Source organism: Chinchilla lanigera, unplaced genomic scaffold, assembly GCF_000276665.1.
Source record: "Chinchilla lanigera isolate Chin_1 unplaced genomic scaffold, ChiLan1.0 scaffold00013, whole genome shotgun sequence".
Lineage (NCBI taxonomy): Eukaryota > Metazoa > Chordata > Mammalia > Rodentia > Chinchillidae > Chinchilla > Chinchilla lanigera.
In genome coordinates, this window is record NW_004955414.1 from 14,484,737 (window position 1) to 14,506,540 (window position 21,804).

The 21,804-nt window shown below is 37.0% G+C and overlaps 1 protein-coding gene across 2 annotated transcripts in view; it reads left to right on the forward strand.

The window, feature by feature from the left end:
* Gdpd4 (glycerophosphodiester phosphodiesterase domain containing 4) overlaps positions 1–21,804 on the forward strand; it is a 92,770-nt gene that overhangs the window by 13,417 nt on the left and 57,549 nt on the right. Inside the window, exons 2-3 of one of the 2 annotated variants that reach the window (XM_005379839.2) lie at positions 12,538–12,734; positions 18,764–18,867. In XM_005379839.2, the coding sequence (XP_005379896.1) occupies positions 12,552–12,734; positions 18,764–18,867 (287 nt within the window). In that variant the 5' untranslated portion in view covers positions 12,538–12,551. The remainder of the gene's footprint in view (positions 1–12,537; positions 12,735–18,763; positions 18,868–21,804) is intronic. The other variant, XM_005379840.2, reaches the window with a different exon arrangement.

A 21,804-nucleotide genomic window follows, 5' to 3' on the forward strand; every position in this document is an offset into this window, starting at 1 on the left:
TATATGATTTTTTTTGAACACAGGGACTAGCTATGTTGCTCAGGCTGATCTTGATTTTGTAAAGTTGAATTATCCCCCACATCCCAACCTCTAAAGCAGCTAGGACTACAGGCCCATACCACTGTGCCTGGATTATTGAATGTCTTTTTTTTTTTTGAGGTGTTAGAAGCACTCAGAGCTCTCTATAACTATAGGCCCAACCTTCATGTAATTGAGTGCCACTTCACATATATGGTAAGAACCCTATAAAATCATATTTCCCCCGCTCGTGGCCTTTGATCTGTTGTTCTCACTTGTTTTACTTCTGCAGCGGTTATAAACTACAATATTCAGTGTTACTCTTTGTGCTCTTCATAGCCTATTATCTTTTTTCTAGGTTTTAAAAAACTTTTTATAAAAAAAAAAAAACTTTTTATTTTACTGGTACAACTTAGCTATATGTAATGATCACATTCATCATAGGGAGTTTGTACCAGTACATGATATATCTTGCTTCCTTTTTTCCCCTCCTCCTCCTTTCCCTTCAACCTCTCTTCCCTTCTTATTTACAAAGCATTGTTTCTTTTCTCATTTTTTCTTTTCTTTCCCCTTATTTTTTTCTTCCTCCCCCATCTCTTGTTCCACTTCTCATTTGAACATTTTCTTCACATTTCCTAATAGCCATTATACATTTTGGTCCTTATTTACACTTTTGACTTCTCACACCAGAGAAACCATGTGCTATTTGAACATGCATGTTTAATTTATTTCACTTAAGAGTATGATCTCAAGGTGCATCCACTTGGCTAGAAAGGTCACAAGCCTATCCCTTTTTTTTTTTTTTTTTTTTTTTTTTTTTTGAGACAGGGTCTCGCTATGCAGTTCAGGCTGGCCTTGAGCTCACTTTGTAGCCTAGGCTGCTCTGGAACTCGCAATAATCCTCCTGCCTCAGCCTCCCGAGTGCTGGGATTACAGGCATGTGCCCTCCCGCCCGGCGCCTATGATTCTTTGTGGCAGATTAGTATTCTGTTGCATAAAAACAATGACACGCCTTCTTTATCCATTCTCAGTTGATGGGCATTTGGGCTGTTTCTGAGATTTTGCTATTACAAACGGTGCCACTATAAACATTGCTGTACATATATCACTGTATCATGATGCTTTTAATTCTTTGGGAAAGATACCAAGAAGGGGAATAGCTGGGTTGATTGGAACTTGTACTCCTATATCTTTGAGGAATCTTCACACTGTTTTACACAGTGGTTGCACCAGTCTACATTTCCACCAACAGTGGAGAAGGGCTCCTTTTTCCTCACAGCGGTGCCAGTATTTGCTATTGGTTGATTTCTTAATAACAGCCATTCTTTCTGGAGTGAGATGGAATCTCAGCATTGTTTAATTTACATGTCTCAAATGACAAGTGATGTTGAGCAGTTTTTCATATATATATTTGCTATTTGTACTTCTTCATTTGAAAAGTTCAGATGCCCACTTTTGGATTAGGTCTTTAAATTTGTAATTTTTTGAGTTCTTTATATAATTTAGATATTAGTTCTTTGTCTGAGGTATAGCTGGCAAAATTTTTTTCCACACTTGGGTTGTCTCTTCACCCTGTTGGTGGTTTCTTTTGCTGTGCAAAAGCTTTTTAATAAGAGGAGATCTCAGTTGTTGATTCTTTATGATAGTTCTTGTGTGATGGGGGTTTTGTTCATTAAGCCTTGGCCTACACCTATGTCTTCAAGATTTCTACCTATTCTGTGCTCCAGGAGATTGTTTTTGTTTTAATATTTAGATCTTTGACCATTTTTATTTTAGTTTAGTGCATGGTGAAAGATATAGGTCTAATTTTAATCTCTGGCATGCAGAGAACCAGTTTTTCCAGCACCATTTATTAAAGAGGCTATCTTCCAGTGAAGGTGTTTGGCTTCTATGTCAAAGATAAGGTGGCTGATTGAGCATGTTTGGAGTTGTATCTATATCTTCTAATCTGTTCTATTGATCCCCAGGTCTTTTCTTTTCTTTTCTTTTCTTTTCTTTTCTTTTCTTTTCTTTTTTTTTCTTGCCAATATCATGCTGTTTTTATCACAGTAGCTTTGTAGTATAATTTCCAATTAGGAATTGTGATGCCCCTTGCTTTTCTCTTTGTTGCCCAGAATTGCTTTTGCTATTCTAAATCTCTTCTGGTTCCACATGAATTTTAGGATTGTTTTCTCTAATTCTGTGAGATATGCTATTGGAATTTTGATTGGGAGTGCATTAAATCTCTATAACAATTTGGCAGTATGGCCATTTTAACTATATTGGTTCTTCCTACCCAAGAATTAGGTATATCTTTCTATTTTCTGATAGCCTCTTTGATTTCCTTTTTCAGAGTAGTTTTTAATATAAAAGTATCTTACTTTCTTGATTAGATTGATTCCTAGGTATTTCTTCCTTTGGATGCTGTTGTGAAAGGTGTTGTTTCCCTAATTTCTCTCTCAATGAATTTGTTATTTGGGTACAGGAATGCTACTGAGTTTTGAGTGTTGACTTTGTATCCACCCAGTTATACTACTGAATTTGGTTATTAAACCCAGAAGTCTTTTGGTGGAGTGTTTGGGGTTTTCTGTATGCAGTTTCATTTATCTGCAAAAAGGATAATTTAACTTCTTTCTTTTCTACCTTTATTCCTTTTATTTCCCTCTCTTGTCTAATTGCTCTGTCTAATGTTTTCAGAACTATAGTGACAGCAGATATCCTTATCTTGTTCCTGATTTTAAAGTGAAAGCTTTCAGTTTTTGTCCATTTAGTATGGTGTTGGCTGTTCATTTCATAGATGGCTTTTATCAGATTGAGAGAAAGACCATCTATTCCAGTTTTCTGTAGGGTTTTTATCATGAGTGGCTGTTGGACTTTGTCAAATACTTTTTCTGCATCTATTGAGATGATCATAAGGTTTTTGTCCTTGGTTTTGTTAATATGGTATATCATATTTATTGATTTGCATATGTTGAACTATCCCTGCATCCCTGGGATGAATCCTATTTGGTCATGGTGTATAATCTTCTTCATGATTTGCTGCGTTGTGTTTGCCAGTGTCATATTGAGGATTTTTGCATCTATGTTCATTAGGAAGATTGGCCTGTATGTAGCTGTCTTCTGTGATTGGATCCTTCTCTGGTTTTGGTATCAGGATAATTGTTGCTTCCTGGAATGAGTTTGGGAGTATTGCTTCCCTTTCAATTTCATTAAAAAGTTTGAGAAGTAATCATGTTAGGTCTTCTCTAAATTTCTTGTAGAATTCAGCATGAATTCATCAGACCTGGGTTTTTCTTTGTTGGTAGATTTCTAATTACATCCTAATTTCACTGACATATTGGTTTATTTAGAATTTTTATATCTTCTTGATTCAGTTTTGATAATTCATATGTATCTTGGAATCTTCAAATTTCTTCTGTGCTTTCCATCTTATTAGAATACAGATTCTTGAAGTAGGTATGGATGATTTATGGATTTCTACAGAATCTGTTGTGATTTCAACCTTTTCATTCATAATTGAATGGATTTGAGTATTTTTTTTTTCCTTTTTTGATAAGGTTGGCTAAGGGTTTGTAAATTTTATCAAAGAATGAACTCATCAATTCATTAATTCTTTATATTGTTTTCTTAGTCTCTATTGCATTAATTTCTGTTCTGCTTTATGTTTATCCTTATAATTTCCTCCCTCATATGAGCTTTGGGCTATAATTGCTCTTCTTTTTCTAGAAGCTTGAGATTTAACATTATGTTGTTTATTTGAGTTAACTCTGTTTTTCTGATATGGGAGGTTACTGCTATAAATCTCCCTCCTAGAACTGCTTTAATTGTATCCCATAAGTTCCAGTATATTGTATTTGCATTATCATTTAATTGTAATTACTATCTAATTGCTTCTTTAATTTAGACTGTGACCCATTGGTGTTCAAGATGGTGCTAGTTAATTTCCACATGCTTATCAAATTCTTGTGGTTTCTTTTGCCATTAATTTCCAGTTTCATTGCACTATGGTCTGATAATGTAGATGGGATCATTTCAATTCCTTTACATTTACTTAAACATGTTCTGTGAGCTAGCATGGGTTTATTATGGAGAATGTCCCTTGTGCAGATTAGAAGAATGTATATTCTGATATCTGGGGGTGGAACACTATGTAGACATCTACTAAATTCATTTGTTCAAAAGTTTGGTTCAGTTCTGATTTTTATTGTTTATTTTCTCTCTGATCTGTCTATTTGTGCAAGGGGGGTTTTGAGATCCCCCATTATAATTGTATTAGTGCTTATTTGATTTTTCATGTTAGCTAATATTTTTCTTATGTAGTTAGGTGCACTGGTATTTGTTGCATATGATTGTTACATATTTATTGGATTGTTCCCTTTACAAGGATGTTGTGACCTTCTTTGTCTCTCTTAATCAATCTTGGAAAATAGAATAGGTACCCCTGCTTTTTTCTGGGTTTCTATTGCATAGTGTATTATTTTCTACCCTTTGACATTCAGTCTGTGGATTTCTTTTTGAATAAAATGTATGCAACATATTTTTGGATTTTGCTTCTTGATCCATTCTGCCAGTCTGTTTCATTTCACTGGTGAATTGAGGCCATTAACATTGATGGTTATGACTGATATGCATTGACTTATCTTTGTCATGTTATTTTCCTGTTGTTGGTTCCCTTTTTCTCCCTGTGTTTAGTTGCTTGCTTGCCTGGTGGATTCATTCCGTTGGTGATCATGGAGTTGTAGTCCTTGTTATCTCTCTAGATGTCCTTCAGAACACTTTGGAAAGCTGGTTTGGTGTTCATGAATTTCCTAAGATGTTCTCTGTCATGGAAGTATTTTATTTCTCCCTCAATTTTGAAATGTAGTTTTGTGGGGTATCAATCTGGATTGGAGGTTGTTTTCTTTTAGGGCTTGAAATACTTCACTCCAAACTCTCCTCGACTTGAAGGTTTGTGTTGAGAACTCTTCCATGATTCTGATGGACTTTCCTTTTCTTTTTTTGGAGACAAAGTCTCACTGTGTAGTTCAGGGTGACACTGAACTTATTATGTAGCCCAAGCTGGCATGAATTTGTGGTGATCTTCCTGCTTCACTCTCTCAAATGCTGGGATTACTGGCATGACCACTATGCCTGGTTGGGCTTTCCTTTATAGACAATTTGTTGCTTTTCTCTAAGAGCTTTTAATATTCTATTTTTGTGTTGAATTTCTGAAATCTTGTGCTGAATTTCTGAAATCTTTTGTGTTGAAATATTTTGAAATATTCTGAAATATTTTGTGTTGAATTTCTGAAATCTTGACTATTATATGCCTTGGTGTATTTTTTTGATCATGGCTAACTGGAGTTCTATATGCATCATTTACTGTATGTCCAGTTCTTTTTCCCTGCTTGGGAAGATTTCTGACATGACTTCTGTGAATAGGTTTTTTATGTCATTTGTGCTATATCCTGCTTTCTCATTGACTCCGATCAATCCTATGTGATCCTTCCTTGCATCATCTAGCAGCTGCTGGATTGATTTTCATGGTCCCTTGCTATTTTTAAAGAAATTATTTAAATTATTTATTTCTTTTTAAAGAAATCTTTCTTTTCTTAATTGCTAATCACAACCTTTTCTTCTGTGTCTGATATGCTGTCCTCACATTGTCTCATTCTACTGTGTATAGTTTCAGTGCTGTTTTTCATCTCCTGGATATTCCATTTCTTTCCTATGTTAGGCATTCATTGTTTCCATCATTTTCCTAACTCCTTTTTTTTCTTTTTATCTGTATCTGCTCTAGAGTCACTAACCATGTCTTTCATTATGGTCACCATCTCTGTAGTCATATGAGAAATTATTTCTGGTTTGATATTTTTTCAAGACCCTCATTCATTTGCTTTGTACTTCTACTGTTACCACTTCAGAGAGTCCAGAGTAATCGCTTTCTGATTGTTCCACCTCCTTGCTTCCTAGCTTTGCCTTTGGTGAGCTGGAAGTCTCTGGTTGAATCTTGTTTAAGTGTCTTCTCATTTTCTATTTTTTTTTTAGTTTAATTTCTAGGTTGATGCTTATAAATTTCTTATGGTGAGTAGCTTTATTGCTAGTATTTAGAATCCTGAGGAAATGACTATTTCTCAGAAGTTTCTTCTCAGAAGGACCAATCACCCTTTTCCGGAGGCTTTTAGGTTTTGAGTCTGTTACAAGACCCTACCTTTTCTATTTATTGGGGATGAGAAGTGGATGCCTACTTGGCCTAGCCCCTGGTTCTTTGGCACTGGGCTATAGTATTATTTATGACCCTTAGGCAATCCCAGTCTTGCTACACTTAAAGAACAACTGATTATAATAATTATGTCACCTTAGCTAAATTAGTGCATTTCCCAATAATAATAGTATCAAACACAGCCTAGAAAATGACAAACTGTGGTAACTATTAACTTGCCACCTTTAACCATATGAACCAGACTTGTGGTTATGTAACAAAATCTAAAACATACCAGAAAACTGTATACAGTAAATAAGCCCTCAATATGGCAATTTTACCTCAGGGGAAAATTTTTAAAAGGGTTTGGGAGGAAATAGAGAACCAGAAGAAGAGGAAGAGATTAGAAGCAAGGCTGCAGGACAAAGAAGGATCATGCAAACCCTGGGAAACTGGTACAGAAGATACGAAGGATAGAGAGAAGGAAGAAATAAAAACAAAAACAGAACAATAGCAAAAACTAGAAATCTTATTCACACTAATATATAAACAAGAACAAACAACCAAGAAGAAGCAAAACAAAACAAAAACAGGAAAAGAAAGGAAATAAGAAAAATATAGGCCCACTTCAAGGTGTGTCTCTGCTATCGCTGGGAGTCCAGATCTGCACTGATTAATCTCAGCAAGCCAGCTATAAACTTTATAGGGGAATAGTGAACAATCCCAGCAAACCTGCACTTTTAGTTCCACTGAAGTTCAACCTGGTTTCTGATTATGTGGTTGGAACCAGATGTGTACAATCTGTGTGCCTCCTGCCAGCTTAAATTCAGCTCCTTGACCTCCTGCCAGCTTGAACTTGACAGCCTCACTCTGACACTGGGAGCTGGCAGGTGGAGCTGGCCCGCAGCTGTTCTGAGTCCCGAGCTCAGGCTGCCCCTCTCCAAGATGGCTACTGGCCAATCACCCTCTCCCGGAGGATATCTGAACTTGAATAACTCACCAGCCATTGCAGTGCACTGTGTCCTCTGCTCCATTCCACTGATGTGTTTCTCTGTGGAGGCCGCTGAGTCACCAGTAGTCACCATGTGTCTGCAAGTTTGAGCCACCCCTCCCACACAGTGAATCCTGGCTCAGGGAAAAACACCACCTGCTGCCTCCTTCTTCTTTGTTCAAGTCTCTCTCTTTACTCCCCCCACCCCCCCACCACCGGGGCTTCAATTTTTGCTAGAGGTCCTTCCTGGGTTCTGGAAACACGCTTTCCTCTTTCTTTTCTCCTTCATGTTTCTGTATTCCAGTGTCTGGACACCAAATCTTGGAGAGGCTCTATCTCTGCTGCTCACTACTCTGCCATCTTCCCAGGATTGTACACCAATTAGCTTTTGAAGAGATTTTATAAATAAAGAAGATATTATTTCGTTCTATGTATTATTTCCAGGGTACCTCATTCTTTCATGTAGATGCATATTTCTCCTCTTTCCTTTTTACTGAATGACTTTGTGAAGTAGTTCTTGTAGGGCACCTTATGATTAATTTTTCCAGATTTGAATATCTGATAAAGCATTTTAAAAAACTTTTTAAATGAATGTTGAATACCAGATTAACTTTTTTTAAACTTTCATTTGCTCTTAAAGTTATTTCTCCATTGTCTTCTAGGTTTTTTTGGGGGGGTTCTCAATAAGATGTCATTGTTCTTGAAAGGATATGAAGGATCATATTTAGTTCCTCTGTGTGTACAACATCTTTTTCCTCTGAGTGTGTCTGAGAGTTCTCTGTTTACCTGTAGTTATAAGCAAACTAGAATATGACGTGTCCTGTTGTTTCTATATGCACTTTTTCCTTGGAGTTGGTTGTGCTTCTTGGGTTTGTGGGTTATAATTTTTATCTGATTTGAAAATATTTCAGCTGTCAATTCTTCAAATAATTGTTTTTATTCCTTCTTTATTCTCTCTTCTCTTTTAGGGACTCCAGTCATTTTTATATTACACTGCTTATAGTTACTGTTCAAGTTGGTTTCTTCATTTTTCAATTTCTATACTTTTTTTTTCTCTGTGTTTTAATCTCTTAATCCCAGAAGTATATTTTCCCTGGTAATGCATTTTCATTTCTAGACATTCAGTTTAGATCTTGAAAACTCTTCTCTGTTTCTCCTTAACATAGTTATTTTGTCTACTTTCATAAGACTGTGGAATATAGTTATAATCCTGTTTTCATATCCTTGCCTATGAGTTCTCTCTTCTGAGACATTCTGTGTTATTGTTGCTTGACTGATATATTTCTCTTTCACAAGGATTGTGTTTTCTTGCCTTTTTTAGGGTATTGCTGGTAATTATTTTTCACACCCAGAGGTTTATTTACTTGACAAAAATACAAAGTGATATTACCAAGAATGGGGAGAGACGCCTGGATAGTGAAGGCTAGCGCTTATGTACTTTAAAAAAATCTGTCAAATTTTATTTATTTATTTACTATTTTAAAGAAAAAATAAAGTAAAATTTCAAAACAAGATGATAAGAGGGTAACAATGGTTAATACATTGTGTACTGTTATCTTTAAATTAGTTACTCAGAATACAAAATATCAGCATTTAATTGTCCAAACAATATTAGCACAAAACTTTCTTTTCAGTGAAATTAGTAGACTATTTAACTATCATATATATAATATATATTCTTTTCCTTTCCTTCTTTTCTCCATGCTCCCATCCCAGTTTCTCTTTCCTTTTCAAGTTTCTTCCATCTTACAATATCTATTGTACATTTTGGATATTATTACTCTTTCAGCTTCTCATACTAGGGAGGCATGTGCATCTGGTTTATTTTACTTATGAGTATGGTCTCAAGTTGCATCCATTTACCTATAAAAATCTCCAGTTTATCCTTCTTTATGGCTGAGCAGTACTCCATTGTATAAAAACACCACATCTTTTTTATCCAGTCCTTGGTTGATGGGTATTTAGGCTAATTCCAAGATCTAGCTATTACAAATTGTGCTGCCATAATCATGGGTGCACACATATTGCGGTGGTAAGATATTTTTAATTCTTCTGGGAAGATACCCAGAAGGGGAATAGCTGGGTCAAATGGGACTGATCTCCAATCCTAGATTTTTGAGGAATCTCCACACTGATTTCTACAGTGGTTGCACCAGTCTACACTCCCACCAACAGTGGAGAAGAGTTCCTTTTTCCCCACAATTCCTCCGACATTTGTTATTGGTTGATTTCTTGATAATAGTTATTCTTTCCAGGATGAGATGGAATCTTAGTGTTATTTAAATGTCAAATTTTCTTATAAATTTTACAAATGCAGATGTAAAAATTGCGGTGTTTTAATTAATACAGTTAAAAACTCCTCTGGCAATCTCCCCACACATTAACTGTCTTTTATTTTACTCTTTATATATATTTGAGTTTTTCATGTAATAGAAACCCTGTGATATTTAAGCTATAGCCTCAAGGTGAGTCTATTTTCCTTCAAATGATTTAAGTTTATCCTTCTTTATAGCTGAGTAATGCTGCATTGTGTATCAATGCCATGTTTTCTTTATCCATTCATCTGTTGATGGACATATAGGCTACTACTTCCAAGATTTAGTTATTATGAATTGTGCTACTATGAACATGGATATATACATATCACTATAATATAATGTCTTTAACTCTTTCTGGAAGATACCTAGAGGTGGAATAGCTGGGTAAAATGACATTTCTAGTTTATGTTTTTTAAGGAATCCCCATACTTAGTTCCATAGTGATTGTACTAGTTTACATTTCCACCAACAGTGTAGAAGGATTCCTTTTTCACTGCAGCCTCACCAGCATTTATTATTTGAGTTCTTGATGATAATCATTCTTGTAAGATGAAATCTGAGTGTTGTTTTAATTTGCATTTTTCTAATGGGCAGAGATGTTTCAAATACTTGGTCAAGACAAGTGCAAATGGTAGCAAGGTTTTATATTTATTAAAAATAGGAAAAGAGACAGGCTTGGCAGCATGGATCTGGGCCAAGTAAAAGTAGAAAAAGAAGTACACCCTGCAGTGTGAGGGTGGACGACCATGCAAAAACGAACACAGTGGCGGAAGGCTCAATGGCAACTGTCCTTTTTGTATTTTCCATTCCTCAGACTAATGTCAGGTCTGGGCCATGCTGTCCAAAACTGCACATGAAGAACATATAACGAATTGAAAAGCAGCAGAACCCCCAAATTTAAAGACCCAATTCAAAAATGGGCATCTGAGAAGAATACACACGTCTCAGATAAAGAAATACAAATGTCAAATAAATATATGAAAATATACTCAACATCACTGGTCATTTGAGAGATGCAAATTAAACCAACTCTGAGATTCCATCTCACCCCAGAAAGAATGGCTGTCATCAAAAAATCAGCCAGTAACAAATGCTGGAGGGGCTGTGGGGAAAAAGGAAACTTCTCCACTGTTGGTGGGAGTGCAGACTGGTGTACCCACTGTGGAAATCAGTTTGGAGATTCCTCAGAAAACTAGGATTAGAGGTCCCATTTGACCCAGCAATTCCCCTTCTAGGTATTTTCCCAGAAGAGTTAAAAACATCACACCACAGTGATATATGCACACCCTGTTCAACAGCACAGTTTGTAATAGCTAAATCTTGAAAACAGCCCAAATGACCATCAACCATTCCTTATGAATGGATAAAGAAAATGTGTTTTCTTTTCATACAATGGAGTACTATTCATCCATAAAGAAGGATAAATTTGAGATAATTATTGCTAAATGGCTGCACTTTGAAACCATACTCGTAAGTGAAAGAAATCAGACAAACGTGTAAATATCACATTATCTCTCTGGTGTGAGAAACTGCAAGTGTAAATAAGAACCAAATTGTGCAATAGATATTGTGAAATAGGAAGAAATTGTTCAAAAGGAAAGGGGAACTAGGTATGGGGGAGGAGGAAAGGAAGGGAAAAGAAAAAATGAGAAAAGAAGGATAAAATGGAAACAAAACTTAATATATGGAATATATGGAATAAGAAGGGGAAAAGAAATGGAAATATGGAAATATATGGAATATATGGAATAAGAAGGGGAAAAGAGGTTGAAGGGAGAGGAGGGGAATGGAGAAAAAAGAGGAATCAAGATATATCATGTACAGGTACAAATTCTCTATGATGAATCTGATTACTATGTAGATCTAAATTGTTTCAATAAACTTAAAAATCAAAAAGGAAAAAACCAAAACTGCACATGAGAAGTCCACGTGCAGGGTTTTGGGAACTGTTCTGCACATGTGTCTGTCCTAGGATTTTGTAATGAGCAGGTCATGCCTACTTCCCCTGCCAGCTTTGCCACAACCTAATCTCCCCTCTCACCTGGAGTCCTGACCGTGGGTTCACCAGCCACAAAAAGTCAGTCCTTCCCAAATGACTGCCAGGTTGCACAGCTCTCAGGTGCAGGGACTTATGTTCCTTCCTGGTCACGAAAAGTGTCACAGGCCATTTAGGTGCAAATGCTCTAGTTCATCTGCTCACCACTGACCAAATTAAAGGAGGCCATATATTTGGGTAAAGTGGGAAAAGATTTATTCAAAGCAAGCTCTGAGGAGATGGGGGATGCTGTTTGCCTCAAATCGCCATCTTGCCCTTTACAGCTAGGCAAGGGCCTTTTAATAATGAGGGACAGAGGGGAGGGAATGCAGAGTTAATTCAGATCTCCCACTTGCTTCTTCATTGCCCCCTTTCTTCTGAGAGGAAATTGGGATCCAGGCTTCCTGGTGTCAGCATCTGCATATCCTGCTGCTTCATCTGGGCTAAGGAGAGGTGGGGAAAGCTCTCTGTGTCCTAGGCCTCAGGAAGCCATTTGTCTCTAAAAGTGAAGAAAACAACAACAACAACTAACTTTTAATATTCCATTTTGCAGTGCTGGTTTCAAGATTGGAAAGGAAAGGGTGAGACACCTACATGTCTGAATCAGTTGTTAGTTGAGGACTATGTGTTTCATAGATCTTACCTGTACCTCAAACATCTCAGGTTATTTCAGGAGCATGTTACAGATGAAAAAGAAAATTTTACATATTATTGATTTTGATGCTTTTAGCATCTACAAATTGGCTAGCATAGGAGGATACTTCCATTTTTGAGATGAGAAATCTAAACCTGAAATAGTACAATGACTGTAAGGAAAAAAAAAACACTCAAAAAGTCAGTGGAAAAAGGTAAGGTGGAGCTTTGATTTATTTTTTTTGCCCCAAACCCAGTGTATTATTGCTTATAAGTGGGTTTTCTTGTTTCCCTCTCTTCAATAGAATTTTCTCTGCAATGGTAGGGTAGGATGTATTAACAGGGACTTTTGTAGATCTTATTGTTTTATTTGTCCTTCCAGCAAAGGGGTGAATCATGCCTAGGAGGGTCAGCAGAATTGAGTCCAGAAGAAAGGAGGGAGAACAAGACGACGACTCATGGATTACACGCATCTTCAATTACAAATGCTATATCACCTTCCTTACTGGCTGTTACAGTTGCCACTGGAAATTCGTGCGATGGGAAAAAACTAAACTTGGATCCTGTTGCTGTACTCGGGTACAGATAGATGGGAAGGAGCTGGATCACATTCTCAGAAGTGGGGAGCATGGGCTAGCCCGTCACCATCAGAAAGGACTCATTAGAGTTTTCCAGGACTGGGACTGCTCAGGTGCCAGTTCTTCCATGAAAATTCTATGCCAGTTCTAGAGCCAGAGTTAAACTTACTGAAACATGTACTTGCTGCGTTCTTTTCCTTTCATTTCTACTATTACTAAGATTATGTGATTTTATGGTGCTGGTGATTGAACTCAGGACCTTATACATGCCAGCAAAGCACTCTGCCACTGACCTACATCCCGAACCCCTCACTTTTATTCTTTACTTTTCCATTTCCACGCTCTTTACGTCATTCATCCACTCACTCACTTTTACATTTACATATTAAGTGAACCTTAAAGAAACATGAGATATTTTTGGCTAGGAATTATAGCAAGGCATGAATTTTTTTTTTTTTTTTTTTTTTTTTTTTTTGTCTTTTTGAGACAGGGTCTCGCTATGCAGTTCAGGCTGGCCTTGAGCTCACTTTGTAGTCCAGGATGGTCTCAAACTCATAATGATCCTCCTGCCTCAGCCTCCTGAGTACTGGGATTACAGGTGTGTGCCACCACACCTGGCTAGTAATGCATGAGCCTTTAATTCTCTTTTCTGGGCTGGGGATATAGCTCAGTGGCACAAGCACCACCTAGCAAGCACAAGGTCCTGAGTTCAATTCCTGGTACCAGAAAAAAAAGTTAAAATCTCTTTTCTCTGTGAGTTACACGGGCAAATTTGCTCATGAGAAAAAACAGCAAGTGAGAAACAAGGCAGTCCTTTATTATTGGTCAAGCTAGTGCTTGATTTTTCCTAATGAAATGCTCTATAAGGCCAAATGGTGCCATGCATGCTAGCCTCATGGAAGGCCTCTTTCTTTCAGTCAGCCCTGTATGAGGACTCTCTGGTGACCTCTCTGGTAAGAAGTATCATCTGATGAGTACATTGGAAGTCCAAAACTTTTGCAGCTTCATTTGATTGTAAACATGGTCCCACTAGGGTCCAAGAATCAACTAACTGGATCTCTAATTTCTTATCCCTGTCATGGGGAGCACAAGGAAATGGGTCAGAAATGAGAGGTGTTATGGCTTGTATCTAGATGTCTCTCTAAAACCTCAAGTGGCTATAGGTGGGGTATTTTGGAGGTGGCTAGACCTAGAGTATGTGATAGTGGGATTAAGGATGTGATACTGAGGTTGATGCATGATGTGATCCTAGGAATATGAGTGCCCCACCAGGGGTGCAAGTGCTGCCTCCTAGGTAGCCTGGATAGAATATAAGAGACAGAAAGAGGGCTGCTGTTGTTGCTTGCTGCTTCCTTGCTACTTTGCTGCTTTGCTGCCTACCTGCTTTTTATCTTCCACGAACTGTTTCTCCTCGGCAATGCCCCTGTGCCATGCCACCCTGCCTAGGAGCCAGCCAATTATGGACTGAAACCTCTACAAACTGTGAGCCAAAATAAACCTTTCCTCCTTTAACTTTGGGTATTGCATATTTTGTCTCAGCAATGAGAAAAGTAACAAAGACAGGAGGCTTCCCTGGAGTAGACAGCTATGTTTTTCTTTCCCCAGTATCTTTTACATCTAGGTATTTGGTCTCTACACTAGTCACAGGGGATGACAGAAGTGGTTCAGGCATGGTTCTTGCTCTCATGGAATTCACATTCTACTGGGAGGATCGAGTACACAGCATAATGAGAGAACTGCTTTAACTGTACGTACATGAACATAGGGGCGCATCAAGGAAGGGCCAAACATAAACTTTATTTAGAAGATGAAAGTGATAAATATATGATAGGTAAATAATTGTAGATGGTAGAAGAAATGGTATTGCAGGATGAGTCAAAGGGCATGGTGAGTTTGGAGAGTGGTAGGTTTATTTTAGGTGAAGCAGAAATGCATAGTAAGGTGATAGGAAACAAAGCTAGAGATGGAGGTGAGTCAAATGCTACATGGTTTTTAAAAACTGACTTCTGCCATACAGAAAATAAAGAATTCCTAAAGAGGGTTGGGGATGTAACCCAGTGGTACAGCATGAACTTAGCATGCATGAGGTCCTGGGTTGATGTCCAGCACCAGAGGGTGGAAAGTACCTAAAATTTTAACCTAGTAATGTGGTCTGAGGTATGTTTTGCAATGATTGGTTGTATGGAGGATGTATTAGAACATACAAAACTAATGCAAAGGAGGGGGGGCTCTGCCTCTTTACCTCCAAAGATAAACAATGGCAGTATTCCAAAGAAGAGATGTTGGTGGCCTGGACTGGAGAGGGATGATAAGAATGGAATGCAGTAGATAGATTCAACAGATCTTTATTCCTTAGGGGTAAGGTAGAAAGTCACATGAGTGCTATAAAAAAGGACAAAGGGAAAAAAGTAAAGGGAAGCTCCATAGAAAATAATATGGTATAATGGAAAAATCCATGCATCATGGCCTGGGGGTATGTATGGATCCTAATTATGACTTTGTGCTTGGGCTGGTTATGTGGTATCTCTGAGCCTCTCTCTATAGTGAGGGAATTGAACTACATAACTCTTAAGTTCCCCACATAATTTTCAAGTCTCCTCTATGGTCAAGGGAAGGAGTCTAGCATATAGCATAAGCACTAAGATACTGTGCCTAGGGAAAGACTACACAGATGCAACCTATTGCTCATTACTGATGGTCTCCAAATTAGATACCCACCACTATGAGAGCTTGGGCAAGTTACCTAACACCTTCAGAGTCCTCATTAAAATAACTGAGATAAGAACTATAGGATCAACTAGGGTTGTTAAGAGAATAGAATAGGTAATTTGTGGAAAAAACTTCTAATTGTGTTTGGCACACAAGTAGTACTCAGCAAATGTTATTATTGTACTGTTCTTGGAGTCACTGACTTGTGGAAGTGACCTATAGAAGCGACGGTATGGCGGATTCTGGGTGAAGGGAGTAAGATGGGCTAAAGTCCAGCGACAGAGAAGCACAAGATATGCCTAGGGAGAACTGAATTTCCAGTGTTGACTTTAGGGACAGGTAAGGGCATAAATAATAAGAAGTACCTTTGGAATGGAATGTTCTGGTCAAATTATGAAGCATCTTTATGCCAATATAAATATTTGAACTTTAGCCTATAAACAGTGAGCCTTTGAATATTTTCCAGCCAGAGTGGTGACAATGACAGTAAGAAAATGGAAATAGATTTACTCAACAAAAAAAATGTATCAAATACTTAATATATACTATTATAACTGAGACAGCACAGGGCCCTGGACTTGTGGAATGACTTAGATAATAATAAATGAGAAATGCTTTCAGATAGCAATGAGAGCTTTTAAGATAATAAAATAGGAAAACGTGTTAGAAACTTGGGTAGGAAGAGAAGACCTCTTTGAAAATGTGTCCTTTGATTTATCTTCTAAATGAAGAGATAGAGCCAGCCTTATGTACATCAAGGGGAAAAAGTATTTTAGGCAGAGGAACTAGTAAGTACAAAGCTCCTGAGGTGGGAACGGATTCGGTTGGGTTTTAGAAACAGAAAGGTGGCCAGGGTGGCTGGAGCCCAGAGACAGAGTCAGAGCATAAAAGAGGATGTGGTGGGAGCTGGGAAAGGGCTGGTGGTGTAGGAGTGTGGGCCAGGGAGGCAGTCTGGGTGACACTTAACACAGTAGGAAGCTTGGGGAGGGCTTTGAGCAGGACAGTGACATTATCTGATGTATGTTATTAACATTCCACCCAAGTTTCCCACAGAAAATTTGCATAAGACCTGAGTCTGTGCCCTTCACCCTCTGAGGATAGTTTGCTGCCTGGATATGCACAAGGTCCCTTCAGCTTTTTGGAATGCCCTTTCTATGTTTTTCATTGCATTTCTTTTTTATTCTTATGCCTCATAATAACCTCAGAATTTAGATAGGGCAGGGCTTATTCTTTATGTTTTCAATATATTAAGATGGTTTCCAAAGAGGTAGAATTTCTTATTCCTGTGATCAGAATCTTTTAAGATTATGAATCAGATAGCAACCCAAACCCAATCTTCTCAGGAAGTATTTGGTGGCCTGTGGCATGGCTGCTTTGTGATAATGATTTTCAGTGCTGAGAGTTGCCATCAAGGCTCTCTTTGAATATTTCCTCATTAAAGAAGGCCTTCGTAATGGCTTTGAGCTAAGACAAATCCTGGTTCCTGCCAAATACTTTATCTTTCTGGGTTTTTACCAATACTAATTCTGCTCTTCCAATGAGAAATAAATTCAGTGAAAGTAGCTTGTGAAGTCTCTAACATTTTATTGTTATTAAATAGCTACTCCAAAATTGTTTTTCCCCAAACTCTGATTCCTCCTTGTTCTCCCAAGTGGGTACACAAGTGACCAGCTGAAATGAATGAGTTACTTAAGAAATGGATTGTGAAAAAACATTTGATAGAGGGAAGGGTGGAGGAATTCAACAGATGATTGTCGAGGGCCAACTACATCCAAGAAACTATGGTAGAGCCAGACATGGTGGTGCATGCCTTCTGAGCCCAGCTACTCAGGAGGCTGAGGCAGGAGGATTACAAGTTTGAGGCCACCCTGGGCAATTTAGTGAGATCCTTTTTCAAAATAACACTGTAACACATATGTAATACAATTGTTAATATCCTATTATCTTGTTTTGATACTCTGTATCACTTTTATTGTTTTTGTGTTTTGGTTTTGTTTTTGTCTTTTTAATTTTTTTTTATTTTAAAGAGAATAATAAGAAAAAAGAAGAAGAGGAAAACACCAACAACATAGACAAAACAAAAATGAGGCAAAAACAATAAAAATGATGCAGGGTTTCAGAACTAAATGATAGAAATTAACAGTGGTTGTTATATTACATATTGTTATCATCAGTGAAGTTGCTCAGATTACCAGATGTAAGAATGCAAGATTGATCAAACCATTAAAGAGAAAAAAAAATAAAAACAACCAAAGAAACCATTAGAAATGATATAGAGCTTCACTAGACAAGATGGTAGGAATTCACCAATGGTTGTTATATTGCATATTGTTGTCTTCAAATTAGTTGTTCAGATTACCAGATATAAGCATGCAAAATTGCTCAAAAAATTAAGCATTAACTATTTCTTTCAATAAACCATTAGACATCAGCAGTACAGTTATTCCAGCTATCCTTCTCTCTCTGTCTCTGTCTCTCTGTCTCTGTCTCTCTCTCTCTGTCTCTATGTCTCTGTCTCTCTCTCTCTCTCTCTCTCTCTCTCTCTATATATATATATACACTTATATGTATTCCCTTCCTTCTTGCTTTCTTTTCCTCCTTTCCCTCATCCCAATTGTTCCTTCCTTTGAGCAATTTCTTTCCCTTTCATAATATCTATTGTTCATTTTGGGTTTTTTTTTTTTTTTTTTTTTTTTTTTTTTTTTTTTTTTTTTTTTTTTTTTTTTTTTGTGGTTTTTCTCCGGTACCGGGAACCGAACTCACGACCTTGAGCTTGCCAGGCAGGCGCTTTTGCCGCTGAGCTAAATCCCCAGCCCCGATTTTGGGTTTTATTTGTCTTTGTCTTTGGTTTTGTTACTTTGTTTTTGTTCTTTTCTCTTTAAAATAAAATTTAAAAAATAACACTGTAACAAAGGGCTGAGGATATGTGTGGTTCAGTGCCAGTGTTCACCTAGCGCGCCCTGGGGTTAAGCCCCAATACTGCAAAAAGAAAAAAAGAAAAAGCAAACAAAACAAAAGCAATGCTAGGTACCGGCCATAGTGAGATGTTAGAAAAGTTCCTTTTCCTTATTGAAGAAACAGCATGGCATCAGCTACAAACATAAACACATAATTACAGGTCAGTGTAATACATGTTGTAAAGGTTAAAAATAGGCATTACAGGATTCAGTAGGGGTAAAAGGAGAGACTAATTATTCCACTTATGGCTCTGCAAGTGTACCGACCTTTGGAAATGTATACAGAAATTACTGGCTTAATATTGATAAAGGGACAAAGTTAAACAAATTCTAATTCTAAGTTAGACATTCTTTCTCTTCCCAGAGAGAACAATTCTTTTGCACGGTACTGGTAATTGCATTTATCATGTCTGCGTTCATGCTTTTCACATGGATAGAAACCTCCAACGAGTACTTTGGCTTTAACTGGTGAGTTTCGCTTTTTATACTTTATTGTGTAAGGGCTCTTTGGTCTGATGACCTCCTGGATTTACCTTAAGTTGAATACATCTGATGGCAAGGTTGGGAGGGTGGACAGAATTGAACTTTCCACAACTGTGGGTGAGGGGCCGGACTTTGGGGAAGAGAAGGATGCTTCTTCCCTTCCCATTGTGGCTCGGTGGGAAGGGCTTCTGGGGTTCCCCATTCTCCTCAGACAGTGCTTTCCTGTCATCCTGTTCCTCAGTCTCTGTCTGGGTTGGTGATGCCACACTACTTGGTCATCCAGCTCTTTGTCCCTGAGGCTTATCTTCTCTGCTTCTCCTACAGCTTCTTTCTCCTTCTGTCCTGTGTCCTCTTGAACTCCAATCACAGGAACAAGTGTCGTTTCTCAGCACCCTTTCATGGCTAAACTCCCACTCCCGCCCCTCAGACTTTCAGTGTTTTCTCATTTTGTTACAAACCTTATCTATTATTTAGGGGGAGGCTATGTTTGGATTTGAGGCTTTTTTTTCCAATAGAATATAGTTTTCCTTTATAGAAGTGTGGTTTGTTATTTTAGATGTAAAAAATGCAGAAATTAGAAAACACTTGGTCAGCCACATTCTTGAATGACAATCACTTGGTATGTATTTTACAGACTTCTATCCTTATTTTTATATTATTATGTTTGTGCTGTTTATATAATTTTGCTTTCATTTTTCACTTGAAATAGCCATAAATATTTAAACAAATTATTAAAACTCCTAATGAATATTAAAGTGGGTCCAGAATATTTCATGACATGATGATACTATAACACACTTAGATTTTTTTATTTGAAGCATTATGAGTGTTTCCAGTATTCTTATTTTGAAAAAAATAATAGTACAGAGAAATCTTTTTTATTTTAAAGAAAAAAGAACCAAAATATGTTAACAAACGCACAGACATAAATAAAACAACATATAAACAATAAAAAGATACAGAATTTCAGACAAGGTGATAGGAAATTAACAATAGTTGTTGCATTACATATTGTTATCTCCAAATTGGTTACTCAGATAAACAAATATAGGCATGTAAGATTGATCAAACATTAAGCATCAATTGTTCCTTTCAATAAAGTATTAGAAATTAGTAGTACAATTATCTTAGCTATCTTGTTTATACATATATGCGTATCTTTTTCTTTCTTTCTTTCTTTCTTTCTTTCTTTCTTTCTTTCTTTCTTTCTTTCTTTCTTTCTTTCTTTCTTTTCTCTTTTCCCTGTATAAATAAATCATATAGTGTCATTAATGTTCTAAGAATAGAGTCCCACAAGTAGCATTATTGAGTCAAGAAAAATAAACATTGTTAAAATTCGTTATGCCTTTTGCCAAAGTATTTTCACAAAGGTAATAATAGTTTCCACTTACAACAGAGTTATATGAGTGTCTTTATTTTTATCTGCCAATGACAGCACTAAATATTCTAATTTTTACTGCCTTTGATTTTCCTATGGAATTATATTTGTTTCATTTTAATTTGAATCAGTGAGTTTCAAACTGGTTTTTTTTTTTTAACATTCTCCTTTTAAATCTTTCTTCCTCTGTCATTTATCCTTTGTGATTCTTCAGTAATTTTTCTCATCAGTTTATATGTGATTTCTACTTATGGACTAGTTTCAAATTGTCCCCTAACATTTGTATTTAATTTCCTGTATATTTACACATTTAAAAATATTTGGCACTAAGATCTGTAGAGGACAAAGTTTGTGCAAAATCTAAGCAACAATAGTATAATGGTGGTGAGGAAGCCTCTGGTCATCAATCTATATTAGGCGCTTTGGTCCTTGTTATTTCTGTTATACAATGCCCTGGTCCTTAATAGTCCTTAAATATGTTTTTTGGATTGCTGTTCCAGATATCCTACAAGCACGGTTCAGGAAACCCTCTCCCTTGCTCCCTAAATGGAGATGCTTACTGGGAAACTACTATGCCCTCCTTGTAGTCATCCCCACTTGTGGTCATCTACCTCCAGGATATAATGAGCAAGTTGAGCAGAAGTCTGAGTACTAATGATTTTATTTACTCTTTCACTTTCTTACACTAGGGAGACAATATGATGTTTACACGTGTGACTCTGATTTATTTCACTTTTGTGTATGGTCTCCAGTTGCATCCAGTTGATTTTTTGTGCAGATTGAGAGATAGGGATCTAGTTTCAATCTTCTACAAGTAGATACCCAGTTTTTCCAGCACCATTTGTTAAAGAGGCTGTCTTTTCTTTGACATATGTTTCTCCAGAATGAGGTGGTTGTTGTTGCAAAGGTTTGCTTTGGTGTTCTCTGTTCTGTGCCAATTGATCTATATGTTTATTTTTGTTCCCTTACCATGCTACTTTTATTACTATGGCTTTGTAGTATAATTTGACATTAGTTATTGTGATTCTTCCAGCCTTGGTGTTTTTGCTTAGGAGTGCTTTGGCTATTTGGGATTTTTTGTATTTTGAATTCAGGATTTTTTTCTAGGTTTATAAAGAGTGACACTGTGATAGAGGCTGCATTAAATGCAAGAGGGGTGAGAGTGGACATCCTTGCTTTATTCCTGATTTTCCCTTCTTTTTAGTTGGAAAGTATTCCCATCTTTTCTATGCTACCCACTCTTGCTATCTTTTTCTGAACTCTTTGGAAATTACAATTTATAATTGACTCATCAAACTATTATTAAATAGTTTTATGAATATTAAATACTAATTCTTATATTAACTTTTTCGTGGGTAATACAATAACTTCATTTTCCTCCCCTTACTTATAAACCACTGTCATCACATGTCTTAATCCTACATACATTTCAAGCCATCTATGCCATTATTATTGCTGTTTTGCATAGTCATATTTATATAGATTAAGAATATAAGGGGCTGGGGATTTAGCTCAGCGGCAAAGCGCCTGCCTGGCAAGCGCAT